The sequence below is a fragment of the Heterodontus francisci genome, chromosome 46 (assembly GCF_036365525.1).
Source record: "Heterodontus francisci isolate sHetFra1 chromosome 46, sHetFra1.hap1, whole genome shotgun sequence".
Taxonomy (NCBI): Eukaryota; Metazoa; Chordata; class Chondrichthyes; order Heterodontiformes; family Heterodontidae; genus Heterodontus; species Heterodontus francisci.
Window position 1 is genome coordinate 14139723 of NC_090416.1, and position 13760 is coordinate 14153482.

Here is a 13760-nt window from a genome sequence, read left to right on the forward strand (position 1 = left end):
TCACAGACCTGAAACGTTAACTCTGCTTCTCTCGCCACACATGCTGCATGACCTGCTGAACATTTCCAGGACTTTCTCTGCTTTTATTTCAGATTTCCAGCATTTGCAGTATTTTGCTTTTAGTGGAAAAGGAGGGAAAGCAGGGGCACATGCTCCCTGGTCATGTGGCGAGGGCCTCCAACCACCACATGATAGCTTCAGGGAACCACGAAGCATCCAAGATCACGTGACACGGGCCGGTTTCAGAGGTCGGGGCATGCGCATTAGGGAGCGAACCCCCGGGTCACCTGACGGGCACGCTGGACCCGACAGGACGGCGACGGAGAGGATGGAGCATGCGCAGTACGGAGAGCAGGCGGATCATGTGCCGGTAGGACATGCGCAGTGGAGAGATGGGTGGGCGGAATGACGGTCGCGGCGCAGGCGCGTGCGGACCGGTCGAGAGAGCGGCAGCAGGTCGGGGACCGGTCCGGCCGGCGGAGATTCAACTTGTGGCCGTTTCTTCCCCGCCCAATCCCGGGCTCCCGGGGAGGGTTCAACGTCTCCTTTACCCTTCCTCCTCCCCCCCACCCTTCACTTCACCGGGGGGGGGCGGTCGGGCGATGGCGCCGCTAATCTAATCTAGGGCCCGGCTTCGGAGTTCGCGACTAGGCCTCACATCCAAGATGGCGGCGGAGGGAAGCAGCGGAGCCGCAGGTCAGTGAGGCTGGAGGGGGAACCGGGGCCGGGATCTGTCAGTCTATCTCTCATACACACACACGCACAGGCCCCTCCATCTCTCTCTGCTTTATTTAGCCTCTAACTGGCACATTCCAAGGTCCAGGATTACGTGCCCAGGGACGCACTAAAGCTTGGGGCAGCCGCAGCAAAGGCTCAAGGTCCCCCCCCCCCCCACCACCAAGCTGAACTGAGGGGCTGGATCCATGGGAAACCCCACAAACTGTATTGGGAACATTTTCATTTGCTGTAAAAATGTATCTGGCATGAGAAATGAAGTGGAAGGGTTGTGAGGCAACTCATGATTGTATTGAAGGAAACTGACCTCCTTTGCACGGTTTGTAATTTTTCACTTGGTGCTGTTTGAAACTGTTTTGTCATGTATTTTTTTTTTACAGATTTTTAAGAAAGTATATTTTGGAAATAAAAAAAAAAATTTAGCCTTTAACTCAGCCTTTGCGAAGCTGCCAGCTTTCAGCCCTCCCACTCCCCCGCCCCAGTGTGACTTGGATTCCGTTCTCCCTCAAACAGACTTTGGTCGCGGCTGTGATTTTATAACCTGGGGATCGAGCTAGGGGCTTGGGCAGCTTTCTTTGTGTGAAGGGTGCAGGGTTTATGAATATGGTTCCAGGCATGAGGAACTTCAGTTACGTGGATAGGTTGGAGAAGCTGGGCCTGTTCTTGCAGAAGAGAAGGTTGAGAGGCGATTTGATAGAAGTGCTCAAAATCATGAGGGGTCTGGACAGAGTAGTCGGGGAGAAACCGTTCCCATCGGCAGAAAGGTCGAGAACCAGAAGTCACCGATTTAAGGTGAATGGCAGAAGGAGCGATGGCTTTTTGTTCCGAGTGATTTAAGATTGGGAATACGCTGCCTGAGAGTGCGGTGGAGGCAATCGAGGCCTTCAGAAGTGAACTGGATAATTATCTGAAGAGAAACAAATTGCAGTGGTACAGGGAAAGGGTGGGGGAGTGGGACTAACTGCGTTGCTCTTGCAGAGAACTGGCACAAATCTGATGGGTTGAATGTGTTGTAACCCTTCTAACATCAGAACGTATCTCTGTGCGGCCCCCTCGGCCTCTTGGTGTGAGATTAAATAAATCTGAGATATGCCATACTTCATAGATGTGAACACAGTTCCTTTTATAAAAATGCAAGATGCAGTTTTCTTGTTTAGATTGTCACTGGGTGAAGCTTTTAAATAAAAATGATTGGACAAGCTGGGCTTGTATCCACTGGAATTTAGAAGAGTAAGAGGCGACCTGATTGAAACATATAAGATCCTGAGAGGTCTTGACAGGGTGGAGGTGGAAAGGATGTTTACCCTTGTGGGAGAATCCAGAACTAGGGGGTCACTAATAAAGGGGTCGCCCATTTAATACAGAGATGAGAAATTTTTTCTCTGAGGGTCGTGAGTCTTTGGAATTCTCTTCCTCAAAAGTCGGTGGAAGCAGAGTCTTTGAATATTTTTAAGGCAGAGGTAGATAAATTCTTGATAAGCAAGGGCTTGGAGGTTTGTCGGGGGTAGGTAGAAATGTGGAGTATTCAGTTCAGCCATAAACTTATTGAATGGTTTGAAGGGCCGAGTGGTCTATTCCTGCTCCTAATTCGTATGTTCGTGTTTCACAGGGAGTTATTTTTGACTGGAGGTTGGTAACAAAAGTAGAGGTTTCTGAGTATCAGCAAAACCTAAAATTAGGTTAACTTGGTCCCTATCACTGGTTGTTATACATTTATGGAAGCAGTCAGGTATATTTTTGCTGAATGGCTGGTGATATAGTGTGTATATATAATCACCATATATGTAATAGTGAAATATAACATTTGTATGAGGGTGTGGGAACTGTTGTGCTAAATCTTCCCTGGAATCCAATATAGAGTAGTCCTGCACAGTAGGATTTTATTTTATAGATTAAAATTATTTGAGCCTTGTGGAAACTGGATGGAAAGCCAATCAGTATTACATTAGGTTCCTCACTCAGAAGGGGAACTGAGATACTGTTCTCTTGCCACATATGTGCAAGTGTCTCAATATCTAGATTGTAGAAGATACGTAAATCTTGTAAACATTTCCACAACTGAAGCTGTTCAGATAACTGTGTTGTTGTCAGCCTTGCTGCTCTCCTTTCTATTTCTAACAATGACTAAAAACACAGTTGTGTGCCTCAAATAAACAAGGTCCAAGTTTCTTGTGCTGCTAATGTTGGGCCATCAATGGATTGATGCTGTGTTTTAAGCTTCCATTGCTCTCTCGTTGCAGCCACCTTTGATGCCGAGGAATCCTTTTGTTGGATTTGTTCGGTTGCCAGTTCCAGAACTCCAACATGCAGTTCTAGGCTGCCACTCCAAGACTGTTTGAGGCGCAGTTTTCTTCTCCAATCACATGTTAAACCGAGGCCATGTCCGCCTGTTTATCTGGTCGTAAAGGAAGTCATGGTGTAATTTGAGGAGTGCGAGGGGCTTGCTTGATGCCTTGGTCAACCTTCACCCCTCGACCGACATCACCAAAAACAGATTCAGTGGTCGTTCGTGTGTAAATTGGTGATCATCTTTGTCCACAAAACAACTTGTGTTTATATAGCTCCTTTAATGTAGCAAAACATCCCAAGGTGCTTCACAGGAGAGTTATCGAGCAGTATTTGATACAGAGTGACGTAAGATATTAGGACAGGTGACCAAAAGCTCGGTCAAAGAGGTAGGATTTAAGCGTCTTAAAGGAGGTGACAGAGAGAGGTTTAGGGGGGGCATTGCAGAGCTTAGCAAAACAATGCTTCAAAACTAATTCATTGACTGTGAACTTTAACTTGGAGCACCCAGAGGACATGGAAAGGTGCTAAATAACTGCAGGTGCTTCCCCTTCTCCCTTTTTTCTGTTCCCTCTATCTGCCACCGCCAAATTCCAAGGATGAGGAACTTCAGTTACGTGGAGAGGTTGGAGAAGCTGGGCCTGTTCTCCATGGAGAAGAGAAGATTAAGAAGGGATTTGATAGAGGTGTTCAAAATCATGAGGGGTGTGGACAGAGTAAATGGGGAGAAACTGTTCCCATTGGCAGAAGGATCTAGAACCAGAGGACACCGATTTAAGGTGAATGGTGTCAGAGGTGACATGAGGCAAAACCTTTTTACAGAGCGAGTGGTTAGGATCTGGAATGCACTGCCTGAGAGTGCGGTGGAGGCAGGTTTAATCAAGGCTTTCAAAAGGGAATTGGATAATTATCTGAAGGGAAATAATTTGCTGGGCTACGGGGAAAAGGCTGGGGAGTGAGACTGGGTGAATTGCTCTTGCAGAGAGCTGGCATGGACATGATGGGTCGAATAGACAGTCTATGATTCTATGGAGTCTCTGCTAGATATTAGTTGAGGTCAGTTGAGGTAGTTTCCCCCTTTCGGTGCCCATTTCCCAGTTCATTTCCCATATTTCTGTGTGCAGTGTGTTGACCTGGTTGTTCTCTGTTGCGTTGGTCCTTCGTACGACAGCTGTGAATGAGACATTTTGAAGTGTGTGCCTGCTGCGTGGCCTCGTTTCTATGTCTGCAAGGCACATTAAAACAACTGGGTCACACCAGTACTATGCTGTCTCTGTCTAAGTCAGTGGCCTGGCTGTATGAAGGTAAAACTGTTGGATTTTGTGACCCCAGTAGCCAGGAAGGTAAGTTTCTCCTTCCGTTACTTCCCTGCACCAAAAACAAAAGCTGATTCTGGTCAGTAAAAACACTGCTACAGCAGCAGTGAAATTTCCAGGATTTTTTTTTAGAAGTACCTCCCCTCCCCCCCCCACCTTGATGTCAGTGTCGTATTGGTGGTGGCTCAGTGCAGTTACATTGTGTGTGCATGGTTGTCTGATTTGCAATGTGGGTTGCACTCTTGCCTCTGAGTCAGAAAAGGTCGTGGGATCAAGTCCCCACTCCGGAGACCAACACGGAACCTAGGCTTACACTCCCATTGCCAGTGCTGAGGGAGCGTTGCACTGTCGAAGGTGCCGACTTTTGGAGATGATGCTAAACCGAGGCCCTGAATGACGGAACAGATTTGAGGGGCTGAATGGCTGCCTCCTACTTCTATATGCAGGTCTGCCCATTGATTAGACTTGGGCGAGATATTAGTGGATGGGGAGAGGGTGGTGGTGCCCAGAGAGCAGTGCAGGAAGACAGCCTGCCTCAGAATAATGCACAAAGTCACTTGAGTGGTTGTTAATTCTACTGTCTAATCTTGTGTGTGGGGTGGGGGTGGGGTGTGCATTGTGAAGAAATTAGTTCTCTGCAGTGTGGGTGTGGCACTGCACTGTGCAGACATCTGAATTGAGCAGACATATCCAGTTTGACCGCATGCTTTTCACCGTGGAGCCATGAAGCTCCAGTCTAATTGTAGTCTCCGGGAGAATATACCAGCTAAAATAAGTTGGTGTAATTGTACAAGCTGTGTCGTAGGTGGTTGGGAGGGTTAACTCAGTTTGACTTTTGATCACTCTGCAGCTTCAAAGCATTTCTGATGTCCTACAACTGCGATATCATCGCATGCAACTTTAGCTTCGGGGTCTGTGCCTGTGCTGTAAATATTCCTGCCTGTAATCCTTGCTGGGTAGGTTTTGCCAGTGGGTTCTGAGAGCAGTACTGATTCTGGTGCTCCCCTGAGCTGAGCACTGTCTCGTTCTGCATGTGCCTTCACTGACTCACCAGGGTTGGATTTGTTTTCCCTCAGTCCCTATCTCAATGCTAAGGTTGCTTCTGCACAGAGAGGGAAAGCGATCCAGCACCATTCAGAGGCTGTGGGAGCAGGTGGAAGTCATGTGAAACCAAGTTCTTAATTTTTTTTTTAAAAAAGGGACCTTTTTCTTTATTTGTTCATGGGATGTGGGCCTCACTGACGAGGCCTTCATTTGTTGCCCATCCCTAATCGCCTTTTTGAGCTGCTGCAGTCTGTGTGGTAAGGTACACCCACAGTGCTAACTTTTCTGCAGTGGTTTTGATACACCTCAGTAACTTGATTGGGTGTTTCAGATGGCATTTAAGACTCAAACACATTGCTGTGGGTCCTGAGTCACATGTAGGCCGGACCGGGTAAGGATGGCAGATTTCCTTCCCTAAAGGACATTAGTGAACCAGGTGGATTTTCACGACAATCCTGTAGTTTCAAGGACGCTATTACTGAGACTAGCTTTTTATTCCAGATTTATTAATTAAATGATTTTAAATGCCACCAGCTGCCTTGGTAGGATTTGAACTCATGTCTCCAGAACATGATTCCAGGCCTCTGCGTAACCAGTCCAGTAACACAACTGCTATGCTACCGTTCCCACAGTTCCTTACTGTGCCCCCGTGTCAGCTGTTTCTCGGTGGTAGCACTCTTGCCTCTGTCAGAAAGTTGTGGGCTCAAGTCCTGCTCCAGAGACCCCATCTGCCTCCTCAACTGAAGCCAAAAGATCCCACGGCCACTATTTCGAAGAGAAGCAGTGGGGAGTTCTCCCCATGTCCTGAGGCCAGTATTAATCCCTCAGCCAGCATCACTAAAAACAGTTTATCTAATCACTATCACATTGCTGTTTGTGGAAGTTGGCAGCACACAAATTGGGCTGCTGCGTTTCCTACATCAGCCAGTGACTGCACTGTGGAAGGGCTTGGCGACATATTGAGGCTGTGTGAATGAAGGTACTTTAGAAAGGCACTTCAGTTGATAGCAATCCCAGTGGCAGAGTTTCTAACCCGACTGATGCAACAGCAACTTGCATTTGTATAGCACTTTCAACACAGAAGAACATCCCAAAGTGATCTTTAGATAATCAAATGGATGCTGAGGAGGGTCTTGAATGAGGAATGGTGGAGAAACAAAAGGTGTTGAGGGAATCCTGGGGATTGACATTTAGGCAGCTCAAGGCATGGCCCCTAATGGCAGCGTGAAGGGAGGAGGAAGATGCACAAGAGGTCAGAGTCAGAGGAACAGAAAATTTGGCAGGTGATTTGGAGGGATCGAGATTAAATAGATAGAGGAAGGGTGCGATCATAAGGTAAGAAGTTTAAAATGAGATATTGGGAGCTGGTGGTCATTGTAGGTCAGCAAGGACTGTGGCAATGTTTGTTTGAGTGGGACTTAGCAGCAGAGTTAATAATGAGCTGAAGTTTAATGAAGGTGGAGGATCGAGTTATCAACTTGAAATGAGTAAGGCATGGATGGGGGTTTTAGTGGCAAATGGGCTGAGGGAACAGCAAAGGCAAATGTTACAGAGACAGATTTAAGGTTTTGGGTAAGAGATGCAGTGGGGGGGAATGTGAGGGAGAACTTTTTTCATGCAGCAAATGGTAAGGTGGAAGTGGAGCCGATGAATGATTTCAAAAGGAAATTGGATGGGCACTGGAAAGAAATATGGGGATAGAGTGGGGAAATGGGACTGACTGAATTGCTGGCATAGACTCAATGGGCCGAATGGCCACCTTCTGTGTCGTAAATGATTCAAGGTAGAAGTAGGTGATCATTGCAATGGAGGCGGTATGGGTTTGGATGCTCATCGTTGATCAAGACTTTATGACTTTGCTAGTAACTCGGCTGCCTTCGTGTATCAGTTAAACTATTGCTTCCCACCTCCTACCTTGGCTCCCAGCCTGTGTCCTTCCATTTCCTGTTCCTTAGGAATCTGTGCAGTTTTCCCCTCAAATGTTCCAATGGAATTTACACCAACTGCATGTGATGGTAGTCTGTTGTCCATTAACTGTTTCACTTATTTTCTTTTTTTGAAAAAAAAAACTTGAGGATAGGGTCTTTTAATTTTCAAATAATGCAGATTATTGGATGGAAGATTTTAAAATGCTAATGGGAAAGGGTAGCTAGAAGTGGACTGTTTAAGGTATTTGAGGGCCAAGAACAAGGGGCTTGAGAACCTTCTCCAGAGTTGTGAGGCTGTGTCTGCCTGAGAGGACAGACGAGACGTCGGTTTAACGTCTCACTCAAAAGACATAACCTCTGAGAGTGCAGCACTCCCTCAGTTTTATCTATTTTGACAAGACCAGGGAACGGATTTGAGCCATTCATGATGCGTATGAGGGAGTCTCTGTGGAGATGCAGGTAGATTGGGAAGTGGCTAATGTGCCCATTTTATTGTAAGTGTGACTTTAGTGGATCTAGACTCATTTGTGTTAGTTCAGTACTGAGAACTAGAATCCTTATATCAGGAATCTTCTCTTCTTTGGCCTCCTTATCTCGAGAGACAATGGGTAAGCGCCTGGAGGTGGTCAGTGGTTTGTGAAGCAGCGTCTGGAATAGCTAAAAAGGCCAATTCTAGAGTGACAGGCTCTTCCACAGGTGCTGCAGATAAAATTAGTTGTCGGGGCTGTTACACATTTGGCTCTCTCCTTGCGCTTTTCTCTTTTTTTCCTGCCAACAGCTGAGTCTCTTCGACTCGTCACTCTTTAGCCCCACCTTTATGGCTGTCCGCCAGCTCTGGCGATCACTGGCAACTGAATCCCACGACTTGTGATCAATGTCACAGGACTTCATGTCGCGTTTGCAGACATCTTTAAAGTGGAGACATGGACGGCCGGTGGGTCTGATACCAGTGACAAGCTCGCTGTACAATGTGTCCTTGGGGATCCTGCCATCTTCCATGTGGCTCACATGGCCAAGCCATCTCAAGCGCCGCTGGCTCAGTAGGGTGTATATGCTGGGGATGTTGGCTGCTTCGAGGGCTTCTGCATTGGAGATACAGTCCTGCCACCTGATGCCAAGGATTCTCCGGAGGCAGCGAAGATGGAATGAATTGAGACGTCGCTCTTGATTGATTGCTAAATGAATACATTTTGACAACGTATTGATTGCTAAATGAATACATTTTATAATTTATTCATTTTATTTATTTATAAAAAGTATTGTGATATTGTATTCTTTCGTTATCTATTTTGACGTTGCATGTGTTTGGTTAAGTAAGTTATGACGTTCAGTTTTTTTCTATATTTCAAACCGATCTTCATATTGTAAACTTGCGTGTAGATTTTTATTTTGTTCATTTTTACACGATCCTTGAACGGAGATTGTTTGTTTATTTACGTTGTCCAGGCCTCGCTGCTGTAGAGCAAGGTACTGAGGACACATGCTTGATACACTCGGACTTTTGTGTTCCGTGTCAGTGCACCATTTTCCCACAGTGTCATGGCCAGTCTGGCATAGCAGTGGACGCCTTTCCCATGTGCTTGTTGATTTCTGCATTGGGAGACAGGTAACTGGTGATAGTTGAGCCTAGGTAGGTGAACTCTTGAACCACTTCCAGAGCGTGGTCGCCGATATTGATGGATGGAGCATTTCTGACGTCCTGTCCCATGATGTTTGTTTTCTTGAGGCTGATGGTTAGGCCAAATTTGTTGCAGGCAGCCGCAAACCTGTCGATGAGTCTCTGCAGACACTTTTCTGTGTGGGATGTTAATGCAGCATTGTCAGCAAAGAGGAGCTCCCGATGAAGACCTTCTGTACTTTGGTCTTCGCTCTTAGACGGGCAAGGTTGAACAACCTGACATCTGATCTTATGTGGTGGAAAATTCCTTCTTGTGAAGACTTGAACGCATGTGAGAGCAGCAGGGAGAAGAAGATCCCAAACAGTGTAGGTGTGAGAACACAGCCCTGTTTCATGCCACTCAGGATAGGAAAGGGGTCTGATGAGGCACCGCTATGCTGAATTGTGCCTTCATATTGTCATGGAATGAGGTGATGATACTTAGTAGCTTCGGTGGACATCCGATCTTTGCTAGTAGTCTGAAGAGACCGTGTTTGCTGACGAGGTCAAAGGCTTTGGTGAGATCTATGAAAGCAGCATAGAGGGGCATCTGTGTTCAAGGCATTTCTCCTGTAGCTGGCGAAAGGAGGTGGATCTCTCTGCTCGAAAGTCACACCGTGCCTCAGGATAGACACGCTCAACCAGCTTCTGGAGCCTGTTTAAAACGACTCAAGCAAAGACTTTCCCCACTGTGCTGAGCAGGGAGATTCCACGGTAGTTGTTGCAGTCACCGCGGTCACCCTTGTTCTTATAGAGGGTGATGTTGGCACTGTGCATGTCCTGTGGAACTGCTCCCTCATCCCAGCACAGGCAAAGCAATTCATGGAGTGCTGAGAGTATAGCAGGCTTGGCACTCTTGATTATTTCAGGGGCAACGCCGTCCTTCCCGGGGCTTTTCCACTGGCTAGAGAATTAATGGCATCACTGAGTTCCGATTTTGTTGGCTGTTCGTCCAGCTCATCCATGACTGGCAGAGACTGGGCTGCATTGAGGGCGGTCTCAGTGACAACATTTTCCCTGGAGTACAGTTCTAGGTAGTGCTCTACCCAGCGGTCCATTTGCTTGCGTTGGTCAGTGGTCGTGTCGCCTGATTTAGACTTGAGGGGGGCGTCTTCTTGATTGTTGGCCCAAAAGCTCTCTTAATGCCATCATACATTCCTCTGATGTTTCCGGTGTCGGAGGCCAGCTAAATACGACTGCATACGTGTTGTCAGTAGTCATTTGCACAGTGCCTGGTTGTTCTTGGTGCAGCGCTTCTGGCTACTTTAAGTGCTACGGATGTTAACTCGCTGGGGGCTTTCTTGTATTTCAGCAGTGCAATGTGCTTAGCGGCTATGACAGGTTCCAGCTCTTCAAAGTGAGATTGAAACCAGTTTGCATTCTGCTTCTTACATTTACCATAGGTGGTCTTTGCTGAGTCATAGATGGCATCTCTGATGTGGGCCAACTAGAACTAGAATCCATTATATCAGGAATAGACTTCAGGATTTCTTGTTTAACAGTCTCTAGCAAGCTGCAGCCAATGTGGATTCTGAGCGAGAAGATCTGTTTGACTAAGCGTCTTGACCTTTTTAAGGAAATGGCACACTGTGTTGACTGTGGAAAGCCTGACAACGTGGTGGGCCAAGGCCCTGTCTGGCTCCTGAGATGGACTAAATAGATCTCATGGCCACTATATTGGTTCCAGGGATGAGAGACGTCAGTTAGATTGGAGAGGTTGTGGCTGTTCTCAGTGAAGAGAAGGTTGAGAGGAGATTTGACCGAGGTGCTCAAAATCATGAGGGATCTGGACAGAGTAGATAGGGAGAAAATGTTCCCATTGGCAGAAGGGTCAAGAACCAGAGGGCACCCATTTAAGGTAATTGGCAAAAGAACCGAAGGCGACGCGAGGTAAAATTTTTTTACACAGCGAGTGATTCGGATCTGGAATGCACTACCTGAGAGTGTGGTGGAGGCAGATACGTTCGTGGCTTTCAAAAGGGAATTGGATGATTATCTGAGGAGAGACACTGCAGGGCCATGGGGAAAAGGCCGGAGAGTGGGACTAGCTGAATTGTTCTTGCAGAGAGCCAGCACAGACACGATGGGCCAAATGGCCGCCTTCTGTGCTGTAACTGTTCTATGATCATCACTATTGCTGTTGTGGGAGCTTACCGTGTATATATTGTGCTGTTGTGATCCCCACAATTACAACAGTGACTTCAAAAATGACTGATTCATCAAGTCGAGCTGGTCAGGTTTACAGATAACAGCCAGGGCTGTTAAATGGTCTAATATCACTTCATCAGCTGGAACCTGCTAAAATTGCAGCGTAAGTGCACCCTTTAAGAAGATGCATGCCAGCTTTGCTCTCATACTGGAGCAACATCAGGCATAGTTGGGTGTGAAGAGCGGCTGTTGTATATGTACTGAGTGGCTTGCCATGGTGTGAGGTGAAATGGGGAGTGAGATGAGTTCAAGTAAAAATAAATATGACCTGCCAGTGACTAATTGCTAGCGTGATGCCTGATGATTATCTGAATAGATGCTTGGAATGCTTGTATGGAAATAGTTAAATGTTTTGGAACATTTGTACAGAGCAATTCTCAAATTCTGGTTGCATTCTGCTACAAAAGGCTCATCACAGATGAATTATATATATGTGTATCTGGCTGTGATAGTTTGAAAGCCAGTTTCAACTGAATTAATTCGTCTGTCTTTTTTCCCATTCCTTAAAGACTGTAAAGGTTCCGACGAGATGGGTTACAGGAGCAAAACTGATGCCAGTTGGCACAGGATAGCAGATGGAAAATATCGCGGGACTAACTTGAAGCATGATATTGGGCGCAGAGCAGAGGGAGCTTTACTCTGCGTGCAGCAGTGTTTTACAGAAGCACGGCTCTTTTTAAACTGAAGATACTGATTCAGTACCGAGGTACCTGTGTGTCCACAGGCGCTAGCCATTCTCCGGTGCTATGGCAATTAATCACCTGCTAACCTTGAGTGTCGGAGGATCGACTTACTCCATTTTGTAGTCTGGAGCCCCACAGTTGAGTCTGATCTTTGCCCACTCTCTACGTGTATGCATTTCCAACAGTCAGGAGTGACACTCGGGTGGTTCTCCTGAGCCAGTGTTATCGAGTAGTACCAGTAGTCCGGATTGATGCCAAGACCTCATTCGAGTGACATAGTTCCACAGCAAATAAGCTCTATTGGTGTGTCCGCTCCTGGGAGACTCTTGGTGTTGGTTTATGCAGTGGAACATTAACCGCTATTATAGAATTGATTAACTTGTATTCCTATTGTAATTCGCAGACAGTGCATTCCCTTTATGTAGAATTTGCAGTACGGTCCGATTGGTCTGTGCTGGTGCTTTGAGCTCCACACTAGTCTCGTGCTGCTAATTACTTCATTTCACCCTGTCAATATAACAAAGAAGAACAAAGAACAGTACAGCACAGGAACAGGCCATTCGGCCCTCCAAGCCTGCGCCGATCTTGATGCCTGCCTAAACTAATACCTTCTGCACTTCCGGGGACCATATCCCTCTATTCCTTTCCTATTCATGTATTTGTCAAGATGTCTCTTAAACGTCTCTATGGTACCTGCTTCCACCACCTCCCCTGGCAGCAAGTTCCAGGCGCTCACCACCCTCTGTGTAAAAAAAAAAAACTTGCCTCGCACTTCTCCTCTAAACTTTGCCCCTCGCACCTTATGTCCCCTAGTAACTGACTCTTCCACCCTGGGAAAAAGCTTCTGACTATCCACTCTGTCCATGCCACTCATAACTTTGTAAACCTCTGTCATGTCGCCCCTCCACCTCCGTCGTTCCAGTGAAAACAATCCGAGTTTATCCAACCTCTCCTCATAGCTAATGCCCTCCAGACCAGGCAACATCCTGGTAAACCTCCTCTGTACCCTCTCCAAAGCCGCCACGTCCTTCTGGTTGCGTGGCGACCAGAATTGCACGCAATATTCTATGTGTGGCCTAACTAAGGTTCTGTACAGCTGCAACATGACTTGCCAATTTTTATACTCTATGCCCCGACCGATGAAGGCAAGCATGCCGTTTGCCTTCTTTATCCTTTACCTTATCCACCTGCGTTGCCACTTTCAGTGACCTGTGGACCTGTACGCCCAGATCTCTCTGCCTGTCAATATTCCTAAGGGTTCTGCCATTTACTATATACCTCCCACCTGCATTAGATCTTCCAAAATGCATTACCTCACATTAGTCCGGATTAAACTCCATCTGCCATTTCTCTGCCCAAGTCTCCAACCGATCTATATCCTGCTGTATCCTCTGACAATCCTCATCATTATCCGCAACTCTACCAACCTTTGTGTCGTCCGCCAACTTACTAATCCGACCAGCTACATTTTCCTCCAAATCATTTATATATACTACAAACAGCAAAGGTCCCAGCACTGATCCCTGTGGAACACCACTATAACCTTTTTTATTTTTTCCCTCCCTCATCTCGCCTACCTTCCTTTTAAACACTATTCATCTCCACCATTCCGTGTGGCAGCAATTTCCACATTCTCACCCTTTTTGAAGTGTAGTCATGGTTACGTAGGCAAGCACAGTTGCCAGTTTGCAGAAAGCAAGGTCCCACAGTCAATGAATGAAGTAAATGAATAATCTCGGTTTGGATTGAGGGATTCATTTTGGCCAGTACATCGGGAGAGCTCCTCTGATCCTCTTTGAGTAGTGCCACTGGATCTGTTATGTCCACCCAGACAGGCAGGCGGGGCCTTGGATTAATGTCTTATCCATAAAACGGCACCTGCAACTGTGCAGCATTCACTCAG

The 13760-nt window shown here is 46.8% G+C and overlaps 1 protein-coding gene across 5 annotated transcripts in view; it reads left to right on the forward strand.

The window, feature by feature from the left end:
- Nucleotides 1–421: 421 nt before the first annotated feature.
- LOC137356804 (phosphatidylinositol 4-phosphate 5-kinase type-1 alpha-like) overlaps nt 422–13760 on the forward strand; it is a 48695-nt gene continuing 35356 nt past the window's right edge. For all 5 annotated transcript variants that reach the window (XM_068022589.1, XM_068022590.1, XM_068022591.1 and 2 more), the window contains exon 1: nt 422–696. In XM_068022589.1, the coding sequence (XP_067878690.1) occupies nt 666–696 (31 nt within the window). In that variant the 5' untranslated portion in view covers nt 422–665. The remainder of the gene's footprint in view (nt 697–13760) is intronic.